The following is a 22911-nucleotide window of genomic DNA, read 5'->3' as shown; positions in this document are numbered from 1 at the left end:
TATAATATTTTGTAAGCGAGACAATTTTCTACCGCGATCCCACTTTTTTTAACTATATTCCCAAAAATACGAGCTCGCATGAAAATCCGCTAGTTTATTTATAAAAAATACTTTGTAACAACATCGTCAAGCGCTCTCGTTCATTGTAAAATCGACGCGATTTCGTTCGTTCGTTCGGTGCAGTTTAATTCGCGCAGCGTAGAAAGAACCGCTTCGCGTATAAACGTAATTCGAATTTATCGAGGCCGAATGTAACGAGCGTTCCGTCCACCGCGACGCGTCGCCGAGATCATCAGGAGACTCGTTACGTAAATCAGTGCGACGATATCGAGTGGTGAACGCGACGAACACGCGAGACCGACGCTGTTGCGTCTCCCCGATGAAATATTCATGGAACTTTTTGTAACGCGTAATGCTACGCGCGTTACAGGCAATTAGGAGCAATCCGCGAACCGGAAACGGCCTGTTTCTGATAACGAGATGTTTGTTCTTACGGACGTTAAATTTCGTACGAACATCCTACTTTGACGCTTTCCAATGCTACCTTTTTCCACTGAACTAATCGTAGTCTTTTTCTCTTTGTTTTTCGTTGATCCTAATCAATATTTCAATTGTCCTTTAGAACTTGAACACTTGTTAGGAGTATATCGCAAATTTTTATGCATTTACGTGAGATTTAAAGATGCATTATTACAAAATGCTCATAATCATTGTATATACAAAGATATACAAAAATAGACAAAGTAGGGTATTGATTACAATTTTTGATAAGTAGAAATCTTCACGTAAGTTCTATTCCTTTTATTGTGTCCATGAAAGTATGAGTTTGCATGAAAGTCCGCAGTTCGAGCAAACAGTATATAAATCGAACAATTGGATAATTGTGATTCTAAAAGAGACTATTGTGAGAGTTTCGTATTTCTATTCGCCCTAATTATCATTTTTTAAATAGTTTCGATTATTGAATTTTCTCGTAGTTCTTTAATACTTTCAAATTAATAGGAAAATTCTTCGTCTTGAACTACTAAGCAACTTCTAATTAACTGGAAACTAATTTCTAATTGGGCAAATTCTTGCCAATTCCATTTGTCACCAAACCTATTAGCCGAAGCTGTAACTAATAGACAATTGTTGAACAGTCCAACTGGTGTTTCTCATTTAGATCAATTCCACTGAACTACGTGCTCGAATTGTCTGTGATACAATACAGTTGGTCGGATTCCAGCAAATCCACATCCTCGAATTTCCCACAATACAAAGCGGTTCCTCGAGTCTCAGCTACTACCGATGGTTCACCAGGCGACGTTTGAGAATTGTGGTCGAGGTTGCGGTTTCTGCGGCCGATTCGAGACGGCCCCAGAGTGTTGCTTGAATCTCTTTCGGGCCTTTTTGCTCGTGCATGCACCGCAGCACGAGGCCCGGTCGTTATTCTGGTCACGAACTCGGACTCCTTTTCTCTTTCTTCTTCGTTCCTCTTTTCTTCTGTCCTGTTTCTTCGTTCCAACCCGTCCGGTTATCAATATTTATGTCGATTTGCTTTCGTCGGGGCACCGTCCCGTGGAACAATCGCAAAAAAGATTGCCATCCCCTCGTCAACCTCCCTTGTTCACCAATGTGCGAACTTATTGCGCGAATTTATTTCCTTCGAGTTTAAATGTAGACAAAATGCACTTGTATGTCCATACCTATACAAAAGTGTCTGATAAATTCAAAATTCGACTAATTTTCCTAATTTTATTTTTTCACCCTTTATTCTTTGACAAACACTCGAAACCAAAAATCACAAAACATAAACAATCAAACGGGATAAAAGACACTAAAACGAGGAAGCTGAACGATTCGCCATGAAGTTAAAAATTGAATCGATCGCGATCTTTTACAAGTACTACGCTACATCGACGCATCGTGATTCAACGATTGGAAAGAACGAAGTAAAAACTGGCCACCGAGTCGATCGTTATTCTTCGCGGAATCTGGTATCAGATTTTTCCGTGATAACGATCGAACACGGCCCAGAGGTTAGCAGAGGGGCAAAATTGCCGGTCGATTATTCCCTCGGTCCTTTGAGACATCGTCAGAGAAAGGAGACAGAGTCGGCAATCCAAGAAAGGGAGATCCGATATGAGACAGACGATAACGAGTTTAAGCTCGCATCGACCAAGAAGGCATTCGCTCTCGGTACTCGAGAAATTCTGAACGGGCCTTCTGCTCCAGCTCGTTAGCGTCTACCATCGCTCGAAACGATTCGTTTCATGCTCTTCTCTTATTGTTCCTTATTTTTGCATCTCGATAGATTTCAATTTTCTCAGCTTATTCGGTCTTGCCTGGTGTATCGTGTTAGAAAGCTCGTTGCAAGCTTTATGCTTCGTCGAATAAATCAAGCTTTTCGTCGTCGAACAAGCGATAAACGTTGAAACTCTATCGCTGTTTATGTGCTGTTTCGAGAAGTTCTCTAACTCTTTCGAAAGAGTTGCGAATTTTCAGAGAGAATTCTGGATTTCAGTCGTCGAATTGAACGGTAAAATGTTTCTCAATCTATCAATTTTATTTACGCTAGGATTTATAACGTTTCTATAGAATTCAATTTTATTCTCATACATCGAAATTTATGATATTTAAACTTACGGATTCAAACGTATATAGCGGTTTCGTAACTGTACTATGGAGTTTAATTGCGCAACTTTTTCGTTTTTATTTTCCTAATACGAAAATTGAAAAGCTTCCGAGCGTAGTTCCGAGTCGATCTTGTACTAAACGTACAACTCTTGAGATAAAAGCGCAAATATAAAATGATAAAGTATACAAGTGTAGGACAAATGTAGCTACAATGATTGTTTCCATCGATATTGAAAAACTTTAGAGAAGAACTACGAATATGAAGAATAAAATACCTTTTCGCAGAATAAAACCGCGGAAAATTGATATCGATAAAATATAAAAAATTGTTCCGTGATATAATTTTAACCGCGCTGTCAGCGGTTTGACGATCGATATAAAGTAAAACGGATTTTTTCTTTAACAAAAAGGGACGGAGAACAGGATGCTCTAATGCGATGTAACCAGCCTATCGAGGGTTGACGACGAAAGGGGCAGAGAGTAATAAATCAGCCAAATTGACAGCGCCAAGTGGGGTTGAACCGCATGACGAGGCGCTTGCGACTTTTCTTCTTCCCTTTTCCTTTTTTTATTCCGATCCCGGACACATCCTTTTTTTCCATCCATGTGCCGATAATTACAAAATTCTCACATTTAATCTCATAATGTTAGCACGTGATAGTATAACATACTTTGGCAATAATTGAAAATATACTGCGTTAATTGCAGAACATTTTATTATGTACATTAAAGCCCAGTTGATTTTCCTAACGACAAAAACATATAGAATAATAAAGTTGTTTCTGGACTAAGATTTTTAATCATTCCTTGACTAAGAATTTCAAATTCTCCAATCGAATCAAATTTAATCCATAAACCACAAACATGAAACAAGAAACTCGTGCAATCGAAAAGTGGGTCATGACAGGTCGATTGCAGGTCGATATTTCCGCTACGATAGTCAACTAGTGAAACAGAAGCGAATGATAAGAAGGATAAACAGGCGTACAATCTGGTTCGACAATTTCATTTCGCCCGAGATAGTTCGACTATATTCGATCATACACAGTTTTGTTCTACTAGACCATTTTTAGAAAAACATTTAAGCTTTTTTGTGCGTGTGCTAAAAAATAAATTTGACATAATCCAATAACATACGTATAATACAGTTACAATGAGATGGTTTTGATACAATGATCCGACAACTATATCATTATATCATCAATAATAAAATTGTGAAAAATTTCCAAATTTCGTAATCGAGCTAATTGATCTAAAAGAAAAATAAACTAAACGTTGTTTGTTAAAACGCTAACTAAAGTGTAAAATAACGTAAAATACGTGTAATTTTATATAATAAATTTCGAGGATATAATGAACAGGCAGAATGGAAAAGGAACTATGCAAATCGCAAGATCTTTAACTTGAAATTCTTCTTGAAATTCATAACCATAACAAAACTGATAATAATCGATCTATTATTATACAGGAATATTCTATTATGAAATTAATATAGTTAAAGAGGATTCCTTGCCATATATATAGTAATAAAGTCCGCATCGATTCTCGTAGCCTCGCTGCAACAAGGGATACAGCACTCGCGTGCCCCTCGGCAAATATTTACCCTGTAGAAAATGCACAAAGGGTGAATCAGATCAGCGACTCTCGTGTACCATCTCTACAAACCGAGACCGTGTTCAAACCGCGTCTGAAATACCCTTCAACGTGTTTGCATCCAAAGAAACACGCGCTTCGTTTCAGCCAACAAGGCGAACCGTGTTTCTACTTGCGTACGTATTAGTACGTACAATGATAACAGTTGTGTTTTATTCAAAACATCGTTTAGGTCGTTTTGGACGACGTGCATACGGTGTAGAAGTGTTCTCGTTTCTTGTGAAATTATCATCCGTGACTATTGCTTTATTTTGAATGTTAACGTAACATATCCATAAGTTGTGAACGCTTAGGTAAATTACAATACAATTTCATGGATACACACAAAGAAATCTGTTTCACCGTCGAAAAATTCGAACCAGTGTTTTGCTCTGCATATTTCGTATTTTTTCATATAATTTTATTATATGAAATTGATATTAGCTTTTTAAATGTTTAATATGAATGTTCTCTTACAAGCAAATCGAAAAGCGTATACATTCATTTTGAATGATACACATACACATTGAATCTTAAATATTTGTAAAATTCGAAATTAATATTTAAAATATCTAAGACACTGAGTTCCAAAAGGAGAAGTTACTCTAAGAATTTCTTAGAAACAAATTTTTGAGTAAAAATTAATTTTCGTTCAAGTGGAAGCCAGTTATCAACAGGTTTTAAGAAAGTTTCTCAAAACATGACACGATTAAAGATATATTTAACTATTCTGATCGCGAATAAGCCGAATGTGATCAGAGAAAATGTTTGCCATCGATAATGATCACTGGTAATCAAAAAAGAATTCCAGTCATTTATATCGATTACTCGTAATTGAAATTACATTTCCATCATCGATAATGGTTATTCACGACCAAAACGAAATTGATAATGATTGATAATGATTGGCGATCATTACCATCATTGATAATAATTACCAATAATAAAACAAATTTTTACCATTTATAACAGTTATTCGTAACTAACATTTGTTAATTAAAGATGTTAACATTTATACGAGGACCTTTAAAATTCGTCTTGTAACAGTTATGATATCTGCCAGAATATCTAAACTATCTATATCTGGAATATCTAAAGTACCTTAAAATATCACACAATGATACTTTCAACGCACAAACGCGTGACTACGAAATTTAGAAACAAAAGCTTCAATCTACCATACAATCAATACAACTCGTCTCACCCATACAATCCTGTACCCATAATCACACCATTATACAGTTTCTTTCCATTTAACCGCAACCATACACCTCCGTATCTCAATTTCCCATACCTAACAATTCCCAATGATCCCCACATCAATTTCTATTAATCGATGGAACGTTTCGTTCGCTGGCTTCACAATCATTCCATTAACCTGTTTAAGCTGAGAAAGTGTTAATTAATCGCAGAATAGTCTTCCCGGAACCCTCATCGTCCGATCGATTAATGGCCTGTCTCCTTTCCGTTTCAAATTCTTCCTCGTCTTCGCTTCTTGCTCTCTTCCCCTTTTACCTTTTTTTCGCTTGCCCGTGTTCCCTGATTATGGCCGTTCCTCCACGAAATTCACTTCGTCCCGTATGCCATCGAGACGATTGATCGAGAGCTTGGTTAATAGCCCGGCACAGGTGCTACCTGGAATTACCTAATAATGGCCGGTCTGCCAATCAAGTTTTGCAAGTTTGTAATTTGCGGGCCGCTCGTGCCACCGCTTCTGAAACGCGGAACTATGGCAACTCGACACGAAACCAGCCGAACCGTCTGTGAACTGGTTAAATAAGCGAGTCTTATTAACCCTGATCCGTTTAATTCAGCCTGGATCAGCGACTTGAGAGCACGTTAACTCAGACGCTTTCTTGTATCTATATTTGCAGGATGTTATTAATGCAGGACAATTTCGCGAATTTCAATTTCATAGAAATATTGCAACGATAGAAAATAGATGAAATTATTTTAACATACTGTTGACGATATACCGTGAAGATCAATTTTACGTACACATGCTTTTTCGAAGACGAATATCGAATCGAATAAAATGGCAAACAACGATTCACGCTTCTCACCCGTAACGTTTACAAAATTTAAAAAACGCGGACCCACGCCCCTCTGAACGACGCGTTAATTTGCCGTGGTTGTCGTTAAATTTATTTCACGTATCTGCTAGTGGATCTTTTTTTTTTTATTTTCCTTTACAATTTCACGATTTTTAAGCGTCTTTTGTTATAAAATTAATAGAACAAATTAATAGTATCAAAGTTCGGTTGATCATTGCCTCGTCAAAATTGACACGAACTTGTTGGATTTGTATAAATTTCTAAATTTTATCGATTATGTACTTTCGTCGTTTTGATACAATTAGCAAAGTATCAAGGTAGAAATGCATTCTTTTCATTCGTATTAAGGGTTATTCCGCAGATACACAGACCTATGTTCATTAATTTATAAAACACGATGTTATTAAAGTTTCTAGAAGAAGGATTATACTCGTGCATAATTTTAACCGAAATAGGAGTTCAGATTACTAAAAACTTTCAGCAATCACGGCAAGTACACAAAACAATAGTATTCGTACTTATCTAAAGGATCTCCTTTATAAATCTCCACGCGTTGAAAGCAGTATAATACATCTGGCAGTAATACATGCAAATTTTTCTATTACGGTTTCGTTGCTTTCATCCACAATTTTCTCAGATTAAAACTTCCGTCACTCGTAGCGACGACTTTTTCCTTCGACTCTTCGTTCATCTTTTTTTCTCTCCAATTCCATCCATCTTCTCAACATTTCTTTCTTTTCGATTTCTACCTTTTTCGAATTCTAATAGCTTATAAGTGGTACATTTAATTGAATAATCATGAAATATTCTTTGGCCACGTCTGTGTTTTATTATATGTTTATACGATATACCGAAGCTTTCATCCTACCATATGCACATCTAATAATACCCGGAAGAGAAACGGAAACGAACAATCCAACCGTTCGAGCGTATAGTCGCATTAACGTTTGGTCGATCGCACCAGGAATAAAAATAATCGAACAGTTATTAACGCGTATTACTGCTACCGATTCAACGGCCAGCCAAGAGTATCCGAGTGTAAATGCGATACTTTAAAATAGAGCAGAGGTCGATCAAGTGTAAGAGCATCGTGCTCCACTGGGCGACCAAGTATCGCGTCAAAAATCGACCATCGAGTTCAATAAGAAAGATTAATCATCGTTATTCAAAAAAAGAAAAACTTGGTATTTTATCGTATTACGTATTCGATAAATTGTTAGACAATTATGGCGACGAGAGGAAAATTGTCGTGGACCAAGCCACATTCTTTTTATCTGTAATTTTATAGCGTTAATTTATTTCGATAAATCATAAATCATAATAAATCATTATAAATCATATAAAAGTAGAGGAATTCGTTTTTTCCACATCCTTGAAATCTTTTCTAAGAAAAGGTTGCACAAGATAAAACGGTGAATTGGATAAATCGCATCAAGAGTTTTCGTCTTGGTTTTGTAATATTAACTGGTTTTCAATTGATAATTATAGTAGTTTTTTCTAAAAAAAACTTTCTTCTTTTCATATTTAGGAAGTAAATAAAAATTCAATAGAAAATATATCTATAGAGTCCTTTTTTTTCAAGAAAACCATCAGTTTAATAAAAAATAATTTTTCTCGCAAACTATAAAAAAAAAATGTGCGCTACGACTTATCGGTTCAACTATATCATTTCTTAACTGTATTTGACGCTCTTCTACGAGCTTTCTTTCTCCACTTTCACGATCTCAGAATCGAGTTCTGACGTAAATATTCGACGTGTACTGCACGTACGGAGCGGAAGTGACGGTACACCATTACGCAATCGCTTGTATGGTGCTTATCTGTTTGCCTCGCTTGATCTGAATCTCATTGACTCGATAATTATGTAATTCGTTAGAACGTCCTAGTGACTGGGAATTGCGTCGAAGAAGCGAAAGCTTCGTGAATCGCAAACTTGCCTTCGATCCTGTTCTCAAACTGTCGTTGTCGTTTTGTCATAAGCCTTAAGGAAGTTTCGTAAGTTTATTCCTTTTTTTTTTTTTTTTTAGTTTTTTTTCTTAATTACAGAAGATAAAACACGTAAGATTCTTTTCATTTTTCTTTTCTCTTCTAATTTGTCCAGTTTTCATCTTCAACCTACTACCGAGTTAATTAAATCAATAATGGAATGAAATAATTTTTCATAAAATACATGTGAAATTCTACGAAAAGTTAATTAACCCAGATACGCATCGACTTCTTTTTTACCATGCTTTTCCTACATATGTAATGTTGTTTGTTTTCCATTCTGAACAAGCGGAATGTTTCGATGACATTTTTTTATTATTGTTCGAAATTAATTTTTATTTCCTACTATTATTTCAATTCCCCAAAAATGCACATGAAATATCGTAAATGTTGAACATGTGGCGAAGAATCACAACACAGATAAAAAGAATTAACAATATTAATATAGGTCAAAAAATATAGACGATCATTTATATAAGAGGATAATTCTAACATCTGAATTTTAATATTTTGTAGGTAAAAGAAATTTTATTTTCTTCTCTTTTGTAAACTCTTCTGTATAACTTCATTAGTTCATTTTCAAGAAATCAAATACACGAATAACAATGAAATACGTACATGAAATAATTCTTTTACTAAAAATGATAATTTAATGATAATTACTAAAAAAAAAAAGAAAAAAAGAAAAAAGGAGAAGCAAGAGTATCTGGAGAAGGAGTAAATGGGATAAAGTGAAAATAGGAAAGGATTTAAATGCAATACACGTAAGAAAGCGTTTGTGGTGGGAGTGGAGGGATGAGTAAAGATAATATTTAACATAAACCACACCTTTGTCCTAAAAAATGGAATTATCAATAAACTAACTAACTAATAATTACTGCAAACGTTATTCCTGTCGACAATATAAAAATGAAAAAAAAAGAAACTATAATCTGTATTCTACAAATATCTTTATCTCAATCAATCGACCGGTACAAGATTAATAGCTAGAGCTATAGATGGCAACAGGCTCATCAGCCTACGTCTTTTCTTCCTCTAATTATGCAGCTACAAACAGCAACGCGACGTCGTCGTTGGACCCAAGTTAAATTAATTAACTCCGGCCAACGTGAAATCTGCGTAAGGTTTTAATTAGGACTAAACTCGTACTGTTCGATCCAGTGCACGGTGATTAACTCTAACGGATTTGAACTGTAAGTTCATGCTAATTAATTAGCTTTTACCGACGTTTGCCCGCCGGTGCGCCGCCTCGTTCCGCGTACGCGTAAAACTACAACCGGCGATTACAGGAAAACACGAGGCTTGTTTCGGCCTCGTTCGTGACAACAGACCATCGTGCTTTAAGTATAACGTAGAAATACTGTGTAGAGACCTTTCTTAGCCTTCTTTATCATTTTATCATTTTCGTATATCTTGCACGCACTTCTTGTTAAAGGCGGGTTAATGGCGATTGCTAACTTGCGACCGTTTTAATTGAAAATAATAACGTTAAAGAGTTCTCAGATGGTGAGAAGTATAATAATGCAGCGCATAATGGATTTATATTAGATTCTTGTAATAATTTAAATATAGCCTACATAAATGTTGTATTATAATTTTTCTTCTTTCTTCCTACAATTTTGCATTTTCATACTTTTCCACGAACTTCTTGTTAGCGTTCAGTTAATCGCGATTGAAAGTTTGTAGCCGTTTTAATTGAAAATGTTAACGTCCAGGTGGAAATTGAACTTGTGTAAAGCGAAACTAAAATTAGCTCCGCTTTGTGTAAGTTTCACAATTTCGTTTACACTGAATTTCTCAAAAAACGAATCGCTTGTTTCAATAAATACATCGTTTGCTCGTTTCAATAAAGACAGCACGAACGATCATACGTTTCAACGTACATTTTAAAACACGATATTTCTAATATCGTTGCTTTTCTTTGCTTTCCGATGCACGAGGGCAATCAATGTAGCTTTTAAACGATTCAATTGGAGCTGCAATTTGCAAGCATTGAAACTAACAGATACGACATAAACGCTGAAACGTTAGAATACAAACTATCCAGAAATAACTTTATGAAATAATTAACAAACGATAAGTTTATATATCGTATAATTAATATTTCGTATAATGGAAGAACCAGGTTCGATCGAGATCCTGTATGGACGCGAGACACTCGTAACGAGACGAAAGTTTCGCGGGAAAGCCGTGAGACGAAACACGGCCATCACGAGATAGACACGTGTTACGAGAGAAATCTGCGAGTGGAACGGCTGTTTGATAGAGCAATTTCAACTTTCTCGACGATACGGTGCACCGCTGCCTGGATAGCTGTCCGTCCGCCACGACTTGAAAGTGTACGTATAAACCTGAGGAATACCGATTTCCATCTGGAAGTTCCCTCGATTTCTATTAAATTTCGATACGTACGACCGAGACGTCCGAATCAGAATTCGAATTTCGGGTCTCTTGTGCGAGGAAATGAAGTATCCATTTCCTAAAATAGGAGTTTGATCAATTTGTACAAGTTGACGTTGCATAATTTAAATGCTTCTTTCTTTTCTTTTCTTTTTTTTAATCCAGCTCGTCGATTTTTGAAAAATCTGTTTCATAGTTGGAGAATAAAGAATTTGATAGAATTACGTCAGGTACTTAATTATTTTATTCACAGACGTGACTCGATGAAATCCTTCGTTTCTCCTTAATCATAGTTAGGCGAAGCAGAACTACAAATGGGAAAACCATTAACGGCTCGTACCACGTCAACTCATCCCACGAAACGAGACAAGTGAAAAGCGTCTGGACGATGATAATTAGAGAAAATTCCCTCGATCAATCTCTGTGCCCTTCTCGCCCAATGAATATTTATGACATCCCTGGGTAGTTTTCATTCGGAAGAGATTCAATTCTCCACTAATAACTTCAACCTAAAGCTTTCGATATCAAAGAAGCCAGTTAACTGCTTCTAAGTGATAAATTTAAAGGAAAGAACATATATCGATCACGATTAATCCTGAAATTTAATCTTGAAAGATAATATGGTATATATACTTAATTATCCTAAAATTATCAAGTAACCAAAAACGGTTCGTCGCATTTTTTACAATGAAAGATGTAGAAAAGGAGCACTATATTTGTCGCGTAATTACCTTCAACCGTAGTAAATGAACAAATTCTAATTGGCCAATTTTATTTCATTGTTCAAGAAGTACGAGCTAATGAAAGTAGACCATAAGCTTTCTTCGCGCATAAATATCATTTATCATTATATTGTATATCATTTATGCATTATATTGTATATCATTCATAAATTTTGATCGTTAAAACATCGAACAGATCTAAAACATCGAATTACTACGCTCTTTCAAAATCGAACTTCCAAATAATATGATCACGGGAAAATTATAAATTTCCAAAGGATACCGTTCGAGATTAAAAATAATCGATCACTGAATTTCATCTGGCCGGCGATGCTTATGTATTCGATTATTGTGTGCACATTGTACACGGTACAACAAAAGCCACCAACGGTGTGTTTATCGCGGATACGTTTCGCGATTGTAATTTATGTCGACTCACGTGTTCATTAACTAGACGATATTGAATATTACTTCATGTATCGCGAATAAACGACTGCTATCCCCTGTTGCGATTCGATATGGGCTGGATGGCGGACTAAAGCGATGGATGATGGACTAAAGTAAAGCAAACTTTTCCTCATATATCGCACATATCATATAATCATGCGATATTGTTTAATGTAAAAGGTTATAAATTCTGTATTGGTAAAATCGTGTTTTACCCTAGGCAATTGTTCTTGGTTAATGTTGTTAATTCTGTGTGAAAATTTCACGTTCGTGGATGCAGTGCAGAATGAGAATTCGCGCAGAGTTTAAAACTGTAGAATTTTACATTTGAAAGCTTTATGTTAGAATATTTATTAAAATTATTTAATCGGTCAATTCTTTAATCGATGTGAGACATTTTTCTTACGAATCGAACTGTATTAGTCGAAAGTATTAAAAATTGTAATAAAATTGCAAGTCAGCCTATTTGACGAGCTGATGTTTTTGTAATTGCTTTTATATTGTTAGAGCTTTACGAGCACCACTCGGAAGTTGCTTTCTCGCATTACTCGCAATTTTACATTCCTCGTTCGCTTTATTATAATTCACTACAATAGGAATTATAAGAATTGACATCGATGGCTTACTGTACATGTATTGTAAGTGTACTTTGAAATTTGAGTTTTTATACGCAACAAATAGTTCTTGACCGTTTCTTTCTGCTGTATAAAAATTACATTTATATGTGCTTCATATAAATTTATCAAAAATAATATTTTCGTTTATTGTATTTTATGTACATGGGCATATTTTGAAGAACCACGATCCACTTTCTTACTCCTTCTTACACATCATTTTATCCTCCTAAAAAGGATCAACGTACAATTTGCAAGCAAATTAACAATACCATTGTTGAAAATGACAACGTGAGTTCGTGCTCGCCATCCATATGCAGATGCATTAGTTATAAAAAATAGTAAGTAGAAGATAATCCCAGTTACAATCGATAGATTTAATCGATAGGCTTAAGATGCTTTTTTGTTTTTATCCCTAGTTTTTTAAGCGCGTGCAATAAAGGTTTTTTTTGTGATCCTACCTCTGAGTATAGAAATAACAACAATCACTGATAAAGATGAATACAATGCAAAGACTAGATATCTATTTAATGATAAACTAACATTGAATTTTGAAACTATTTTTCTCCAAAAAGCGCTACAAATTGATATTTCTGCAGTACCTGTAACAAGTCATCGACATGTTCCATTGTCAAATAATTAATTTCTCTATTATCAACAAATTAATGCGTTAATACGTTCTACTGTATCGGTGATAGAATATCGCGAAACTTAGTCATCGACATATTCTATTGTCAAATAATTAATTTCTCTATTATCAACAAATTAATGCGTTAATACGTTCTATTGTATCGGTGATAAAACATCGCGAAACTTTAGTCATCGACATATTCTATTGTCAAATAATTAATTTCTCTATTATCAACAAATTAATGCGTTAATACGTTCTATTGTATCGGTGATAAAACATCGCGAGATATTAGAAACTGACAAAACTCACGCGTACGTCACATCGTAATCTAAATTACTTATAGAAATTGAAGGGTTAAAAGGGTTAATAAAAATATTCTCTCCTTCTCTTTTTGAAATATGAAGCATACAAAAAGATGGAAATACTTGGAGAACTCAAGACGTAAGAGTGACAAATACATAGCCGAGGAATGATCGTAAATTTGGTGGGCGCGCGCGTGCAAGTAAACGTCCGCGAGGCAGCGCGTAAAAGCGTCGCGCGCGCCTTTCAGCCTCATGCATAAATGCATCGTTCGCATTGGTAGACGCTGATACACGCAAATGTGACGCGCGACCCTGCGTCGCAATGGGCTGTCACCGCGACGCCTGTAAACGCAAGAAATTGCGCCTGTAAAACGCGCAACGTTTTCTTAATATTTCTCTGCATCAAATTTCGTTCGTTTGCAATCCCGTTAACGAAGGGAAATGGCACTTTATAATTCGTTTAAGATTCACGCCAGAAGAGGATATTTCACCGTAGAAACCGTAATTTGCGATTCTACTGATTTAAAAATACATTTATGGCGTACACCATTAAAAAAGGGATTATAGCGTAAAATATATTATATGAATAATGTACTCCGTATGATTATATATAAATATGTAATATTCTGTAATCTTGTAGGAAAGTTATCGCAAGACGAAAGTATATTTTCATGGATACGCGTACACTGAGGTTTTGCTGAAAAACGTGATTTACAGTAAACGCATGTTATATGAATGATATTCTGAACTTTTCTATTATGTGATTAGTATTCTGAAATTTTGTAGGAAAATTATTGTACAATGAACATATACGACACGAATTCTAAGATTTTGTAGAATATATTATATCAGTACCCAACGCATCGAAATTTAGAATTTCTTTCTTTTTTTTTTTTATTTTTAATGATAGATACTCCATAACACAGATGTATAATGATAATATTAATTGTCGATCTTCGATTTAAATGCAAATGTTCTGAGTTCTGACTACAGAAAATTTGACATAATTCAGTTATTTTGAGGTATGTTTAAGTATAGGTTTGGTATGAAAAGTATTTTCAAAAAGTATTATTCGTCGAATAATACGTTATGCGATGGCTTTAACAGAATAAAGGAATTAATTGGAAGACTGTCAGACAGCTGGTGGAAATAGGAAGCGAGTTCAAATTAGAAAATAAATGAAGTCAAATAATTGGGGAAAATTAGGAATGGTAGGTATAATGAAAGCAGGTAAGTAAAGTAAAGAAAGTAGGACAAAATCGAGTACGGAATAAAATTAATTGGCGAAGCGAACTCTAGAAGGAGAATTTTATTTCAGCCAACGATCGAGTATTTCCTCGTTGCAATTAAGAATAATATCCATAAAACGCTCTCAACAAAGCTTCAACGTTATTCGAGAATCAACTTCTTTTTATCCATTTAACCGGAGTACATCCTAAGGAAACGTAGAAATAAAGACTAATCGATGTTATCTTTTTGTGCGATGAAAAATTCAAAAACCAAGTCACTGTTATTCTCATGAAAATCAATAAATCAATACTTACGCTAAATCATATCTGCTCTTGATAGATACTTCATGATCATTTTATTAGGTTAACCCCTTAAGATACATTTTTGCCATATGTATCGCGAAAGATAGAACATTTTATCTCCATAATGCTCCATAATATCGTAATAATTACAAGATTCAGCTGGAAAATTATTTTTGATATCGTTTCGTAGACATTTCTTTAATAAAGCAATGCAACGAAGACGTGTGTTTTATTGACACTATTTTCCTAATATTTACCGATCTCTTAAGGGGTTGAAAGAACGAAAGTCAATGATGCGGACAACTGACTTGTAAAATTTGTGTCGATAATCCTATTCCAAACGCAAAATTTCAAATCTCATTTTTGCTCATCGATCCTGTTCTAAATACTTTCAATTCTTCTCATTAATCCGATCCATATTAACGTAGAATATCAAAGTTCCTTTTCAAACACAAACTTCCAATCTTCTCACAGAATGATATTCAAAGAGTAAAAAAATTAAATAAATATTTTACAAAATTCCAACCTGATTTCTTGTTATATTCATCGAATCGGTTTTGTGCTCTTTGCACAAAATCTGCATTCGGATTGCAAGTCAAATGCTTCCACGGCCACTGGCTTTCGTCTAAACAAACAAATAAATATTGAATATTGACGTGGCACGTACCGTGAAGCCGATGCCGACAGTTGCTGCGAAGTTTCCCGGTTGAAATCTTCCGGTATCGAACTGGACCAGCAGAGATGTCTTACCAACACCGCTATCGCCCAGGAGGATTGTCTGCGATCAAAAAAAGAAAGAGAAGTCATAAGTCCTCGATCACTATCGCTTTCTTATCAAGCGCACGTCAATCAAGCCAAAGTATCTCTTTATTGAACACCGTTTATGTGGACTTCACGATATCGTTCTTCGAATGAATATCCCGTGCAAAACCCTGACCGCTTCCGGGATCAATTTTAAAGTGGCCACTTTTATCTTGATCGAAGATTTATTTGCAACAAAGTAGGATTTAAATTGACGATCGATGAGAATATAGATTTATTTTACTAATTGAAGGATTAAGAATCATAGCGTTATAAGTCCATTGTCATTCTTGCGTTACATTTTGCGTTTATTGTTCTAAAAAAGCTCATTATATTTCCTCAAATTATAAAAAAAAATTATACCGTAGCATGAAATAAATTTATTTAATTACAAAATTAAATGGATGCTACTTGGAATCTGGTGCATGATAAAAGTTACGATTTGCGATTAAATTGTGAAAATCTTGACTTAAACTACTACGATTGTCAGTTCTCCAATCGATAGTAATTCTTCTTTAATTTACATCCCCTTTATTGCACAAAGTTGGATGTATTGTTACAACGTAATTTATCCGTAACTTTGGCAAGTTGGACAAAATTATAACAACTGTCCTAAATCTTTGAATTACAATAACTGTCCTGAAAAATAGATTAAAGAGCGCAAGTGATTTCAAGTAGGTATGTAGATTATATATAGACGAACAATTTTTTCCAGATATCCTGAAATCGTCCAATCAGTCACCAATCAATTTCCAATCATTTTCAAAACGAACCTATAACCTTCGAACTTCCTGTCGAAATCCTAGTTCCCCTCTGCCAATACCGCTTCAATTAGAGGCAACCCTGTAATTACAAGCGAGCAGGAGCATCCTTTACGATTTTTCTTGGCCCGGTGGTAGCTTCTCAAATTACGCGTAACGCATGGTTCGATTTCTCTCCCATGAACCGTGGCGCGCTGTGTGGTCCCATAAAGGCTGCGGTCGGCAGTCAACTTTGTTGCACTTTGACTGTGGCCGTTCCTCGATGGCAACACCTGTAGCCGACAATAGCCGTTTGACCCGCTGGATTATTACATTACGAGCCAGGATGGCACCTGCTTCGCCATCGGTACAAGTTCGGCCACGCGTATAATTTTATAGAAGAAAAGCAAAACTCAAACTACATCCGCCTATTTTTGTTTTCTGATTCTTTATTACGGACATGCGTATTTTTTATGGAACATTTAATGGAACAGATAGGTACCATTTTATATTCTGACAGTATTTCAAAATACTATGACGTATGGTGTCTAGAAACTATAAGAATACCATACATTATACAATTTTTTATTGACTAATTATTGACAATATTCTGATATTATTAGTATTATTGTTATTAATATTACTGTACTACATATTGGTATTATTATTAGTGTATATGCTTATTATTAATTCCTTTAGTTATTTATTATCTTAGAAAACATTTGTTACATCGGGCCATGAAATATCTCTTTTTGTTTTACTTGTCTGAAAACAGTAAAAGTATTATAGAATAAAAGATTATTAATTAATTAATTGCAACCAAATGATATTAACGACGTTATTAACGTTGATAATATTAATATCACTGATATTAATGATACTAGCAAATAACTATTTGCTTCTAATAACACTAATCATAGAATACTAATAATATTCAATATAGTAATTATTTCATAAAATAATTGATGCATAAATAAATATTAATACATGCTTATATAATAGTAATAATAATAATAATAGCAATAATATTAGTAATATCAGTTAGTAATTATTTACTTCTAATGATACTAATCTTTCTAATATTATTATTATTATTATATTTATTTATAATAATATTTATTCAAGTATTTATTATTTCAAAAAATAATTATCACATTGAAACCTAAAATATCGCTATAAAATATTTTCTTATTATTGTACAAAAAATTACACGCGCTACTAATACCATCGCCTATAGAAATATATTCGCGTTTCCGTAAACGTGTATTCAAACACATACTCACGAAAGCACACTGCGTGAGTGTTGGTTTATGCAGTCGTAGGCATCAGAGTGCGAAAGGCACAGGTGCCATTATCGGTTGGTTAGAGGAGATGAATTACAACGACGCGACGACGAATTTTTCCTACGGGATATCATAGGAATGTTCAAGTGGAATGTTTCAAGCGATGTTGATGTTCGATGTGGATGTTAAAACGAGTCGTTTCTAATTTTTGTAACAGTTGCAGTCAGATGTATTCGTTGTTTGAACATAATGACAAACGAAGAATGTGGTAAAATATTGTAAATTAGATGTTAACGGCTAATTTGTTTCTACGATTAATTTCGTTATTACGGCTTTACATTCCTTACGACTTTCTTGATAATAAATATCCCATTTCTCTCTGCCCGAGAGGAATTTCCTGATAAATACAAAATGCTTTTATAACAGTTGCCAGATAGAACATTTCTGATTAGTTAATGTACGTTAATAAACAATCTGTATTCGAAAAATCGAAACGCAAGTTGTATGGAAAAATACCTAACAGGAGAAAGATAATTTCTCACACATATATTTTATGAATTTTTGGATCATTGATCTATTTGCTCATTTTCAGAGAATTGATTATTTTGATTATTAAACGATATCAGATATCCTCACGGAGCAGCTGACAAACTCGTCGCGTCTGAACATCTCGAACTCGTAAACAGGTGATCGATAAAAGATTGTACAGTTTGCTGTGATACGAAGGCAGTCAGTTTGGAGAAAAATTTGAATAGATGAGCAGGTACACACAAACATGATTATTAAATATTCGTTCGAACAATATACGTATTGCTATGAAAATAAATAAATATCTTATAGTATATAATTTTCCATACATGTAATAATAAAGTATAATACTCCGAGATGTAAGTGATAGAATCTCGGTAACGATGTAATGAAAATTTCATTGAAATTTCAACAGAATTTTCAATAACTAGATTGTTCCTGACGTGAACGGTAATAGTTATTCCTTAAACAATTTATTATTTGAAACTTCAAAGATATAGATTAGATTATTATTTAGATATACGTGTACAATATGCAAATATATCACACGCAAATGGCTATAACGGCGAGGCCTGAATCGTACTTTGAATGTCAAGTATCATAACACGTGTCAATGTATCGAATAGGTTCGCGAATTGATGGAACACCTGGATAATTTCAGCTCGTAAAGAGATCGATGATTAGGTTCGAACAGGTTGCGTCGAAATTGAAAGGTAGTCATTTCGAGTGCTAGATGCGAAGATAAGAGTTCAGTTCGGGCATAGAAATGGCTATTCGGTTTATTATCTTGTTAAGAATATCCTCTTTCGGTTCAGAAACTCCATAAAATCGCAAGAGACATTAATTACGATGGAAAGTACCGAGAATCGTTAGGAGAACGTATAAAGTACAAAGGAAATGATATTTAGTTTAAATTCGTTCGATCGCTGTCTTATTTTATCTTCATTTGTCGATAATAGAGATATGCCGCTTATTACCTTGTCTATGAAAATATTTCACCGCATTAAGTATGCTTTTTATTACTGAAACTGGTATCAACGACCAAGATATCGAACTTGTTTAGAATAGTAAATAAGATTCGAATTAATTCATATTGAAATACGTGAAGCTTGTAATAACAAAGTTAGAATGGAAAGTAGCTATGTGAAGAGATATAAAGTGGCTCACGAAAGTGTACGAACATTCACCATAAAAGATTTTTATGAATGTATTATATACGTTGTACGAAACATTTTGAAACTTCGTTAGCGTTACAGTGAGACACGACTGTCGTAATTACGATAGTAATATTTGACAGCAATCGAAAAATGTATGTAGAAGTTACGTTTATTACAAACGTATATTTGATGAGCAGTTAGTATACAATGTGAATAGTAATCTTGAACTTAGAATTAGTGCTACAGAATTTGCACTCCGAATTTTATTTCAATTTCGTTAGCAGCAGCTCCCAGACGTTTTTTAGTGTTTTATCTGAAATTTACTTTAACCAAAAAATAAGGCAATTTAAATAAATAAAAGGGGAAACAAATTCAATTAAATACCAATTTTATTCACGCTATTGTTATATTTTATAATTTCTAAGTGTATGATATATCTTGAAATCATTTCCAGGATGCAATCCTGCTTTTCTTTCGCACGTTTCACAAAAAAAGTGGGTCTGAAAGAACGTCGAGTGGGACTCGACAAAGGAGCTCCTGAGAAAAATTGATGTCGAGTAATACACGATCGATCGTTCAGATATCTCGGTGATTTTTGCGAAATGTTCCAATAAATATCTTCTAACTTCCAAATACATTTTCAAATTCGTATCAAACTCGACCAATACACCCACGACAACCGCATCATGATTTTCATTACATCGATAATGAAATTTCGAAATGTTTCAAAATGAAATATAATATCTGGAAAATTCCCAGGGGTGGTCCTACAATATTTTCACTAGCCACCGTGTAACACGAAAGTTAGGGAGACAAAACGAAGAGAAATGCAGAGCAAGAGAAAACCAGGAAAGAAGAGGGAAAAATAAGCGGAGAATGTAAAACAGAGAGAAAGGAGGGAAGATAAGGAAATGAAAGGATCATAAACTAACAGGAGAATTCTCAACGAAAGCAGGCAAACGTGAAATGATGACCGTCGCGTCGTCCGGTCTTATCCGCGAAGCTCGTAAAAGTAACAGAATTAGTCAGTCAGACTTTTACTACCTCGTCATAAATTTGTGGCCATCGGTAGATGGGCCCGAAATTATTCGCGACGTTTCCTCGTCACTTTTTATTTCTCTCTCATTTTCTGTTCGTTCACGACACACCTGTGAACAGAGTCCACTGCGAACGGAACTCGACGTTTGACCCAGGCCACGGGCAAATTATTACATTACGACCAACCGCTTCCACCTGCATTACCCTTAGGGATATGCAGCTGGGACTCTTTGCTGAACATGTAATTTCTCCGCCTTACGAACCTTCGTATCGCTGCTGCTCTATCCATTCTTTTTCATTTCTGAAGGATTTTTATAATTCACTTAACACGGTCACTGCGTACAACGCGCACTCGAGTCGGCTGATAGTCCAGCCGCTCCAGTGCTTAACTGTTCTATGTTCATTGGTTTGCAAAATGAGAAAACCGTGTTTAAAATTTGCGAAGTTTATCTTATCAAAGAATATCTGTTGCTTTTTAAGTAGAATTTTCATCGTGTTGTGATAAAGTTACCTTTATTTACAATATTATTACCAATCAGATATACGAGGATTGGTTAATTACATTTGCTTTTCTTTCCTTCTTTTCTTTTTGAAAAATGGAGTAAGAACATGGACATGTTATTTTAGAATATTCCTGGTGTCGACTTGGATGACGTTTGAAATAAACGTCTTGAAATTGTGAAAATGTATTTCACGATATAAAGACAGGCTATCGTACGAAGATTTGCTCTCAGCTTATAGCACAGTACGAAATGAAAATCGGAGCTGGAGCGAACGTGTTAATCGAGTTCGTAGGGTCTCGGTTAAGAATCAACTGGTATTGTATGATCGTGTAACAAATTAATTGGTTTGCTTGATTTGATTCCTCTCTTCTCCGTTTTACGAAGCTCTAGTCCAGTCACGGATACTTCAGGTATTTTTGTTTGTTTTTTTAATTTCGAATTTACTTTCTGCGTTCAATGAATCAACCACTGAATGAACTAAATAAATCAATATGATTTCAATTAAATCTCAATTATTACGTATCATGGACTCGTTGTTTTTTTGATATCGATTTAGTTTATTTGATATCGAAGTAGCTACTTCTTTTTCTTACCCAGCCCACATTGCACAACTCATTTGTTCCTCGATCGGTAGAACAAATGGAACAAATGGTAGTCGTTTCTTCCTGACGAGGAAAAAGCTGTCGATTAGATGGAATCGGACGTGAGAAGCTGTAAAAGCGAACCGAGAAGCTTTGTCGCAAAAGGTGGAATCGCTCTTTCGCGTAAAACAGGCCATCGGAAGTTTCGTTTCGTCGATCGACGTTGTCTTTTTTTCGTTCATGCTGTATTGGCTCTTTCGCATGATCGCTTTTAATTCACGCTGATAGAGCAGTCTTCGCCCGAAATTTCGAGCTAAACTCGAAATTCGAGATCGAAGAACAAGCGTCGAATTAACTTCGCTCTCTTCTAGTCGAATATAGTAGGACGATCAAAAAATTGCCAATTGTATAACGCAATTTGAAAGATGGAAGCTTCTTAAGGAAAAAGAACACGGAAATTTTGAAACGGAAGAAAATTCAATTTACGAAGAAACTATCACAGCACCTGAAAGCACGGTGGAACTTCATTTTAAACAATTCCGACAGTTTTCTATTTAAAATTAGAGTTACGATTATCCTTTTAAAATTCCAGAACGAGCAATCGACAGTATACTGAAGCCAACAAAGCAATTATCAGGTACTCAAAATATAAACATTTCTGATGAGACAAATTCTGTAAGTTCAGAGACTGAACAGTCGTGGACACATATATTCTCTAACATTTTTACAAAGAAGAAGCAACACACTGAAATCGAAGATCAATTTTTCAAATAAACAAATATATTTATTGTTCAATTGATTGGTGATTTATTAAAATAGAATTTCGCGTATAAGATAACGCGGACGTAAGCAAAGGCTACAACAATCAAAGGAAGAACGACTTACTAATTATCTTTCTTCTTTTACAAAGTACCTTTTACAAGGAATTGGAGACACATAGTGGAATACAGAGTCGCGCTGATAATGATAACAAAATTAATTATCAAAATTACCATTTTTCAAAGGTACAAGTATGAAATTCTCTCGCTATTTTTTTTTTCAATTCGTTTGGAACTGGAGGGTAAGCTTTACTCGAGTTCTAGGTGAGCCCAGAGATATGGAAGAGAGAAAGGAAACGAAAGAAAGAAAGAAAGAGAGAGAGAGAGAGAGTAGAACGGCGAAGGATAAAGGCCGAGAAGGAAGGAGAGGAAGAGGAGGGAGGGCAGTGAATTAAGTTTCTCCGCCCCTGAGGCCGACACATTCGCCGACACTCGTCACGACCACCCCCTGGGGGTCCTGCGAATCTTTCAATGGAAATTCTGCATGAAGGGGACGCCGCGCCGCCTCGAGGCTCGCCGCGGCGCC

At 35.1% G+C, this 22911-nt stretch overlaps 1 protein-coding gene across 2 annotated transcripts in view; it reads right to left on the bottom strand.

Moving 5' to 3' along the window:
* Positions 1 to 22911, bottom strand: part of LOC100749250 (ras-related protein Rab-37) — a 177784-nt gene that overhangs the window by 88511 nt on the left and 66362 nt on the right. For both annotated transcript variants that reach the window (XM_003491166.4, XM_003491165.4), the window contains one exon: positions 15604 to 15714. In XM_003491166.4, the coding sequence (XP_003491214.1) occupies positions 15604 to 15714 (111 nt within the window). The remainder of the gene's footprint in view (positions 1 to 15603; positions 15715 to 22911) is intronic.

The sequence above is a fragment of the Bombus impatiens genome, unplaced genomic scaffold (genome assembly GCF_000188095.3).
Source record: "Bombus impatiens unplaced genomic scaffold, BIMP_2.2 scf_0525, whole genome shotgun sequence".
NCBI lineage: Eukaryota > Metazoa > Arthropoda > Insecta > Hymenoptera > Apidae > Bombus > Bombus impatiens.
This window is presented reverse-complemented; position numbering and strand designations above follow the sequence as displayed.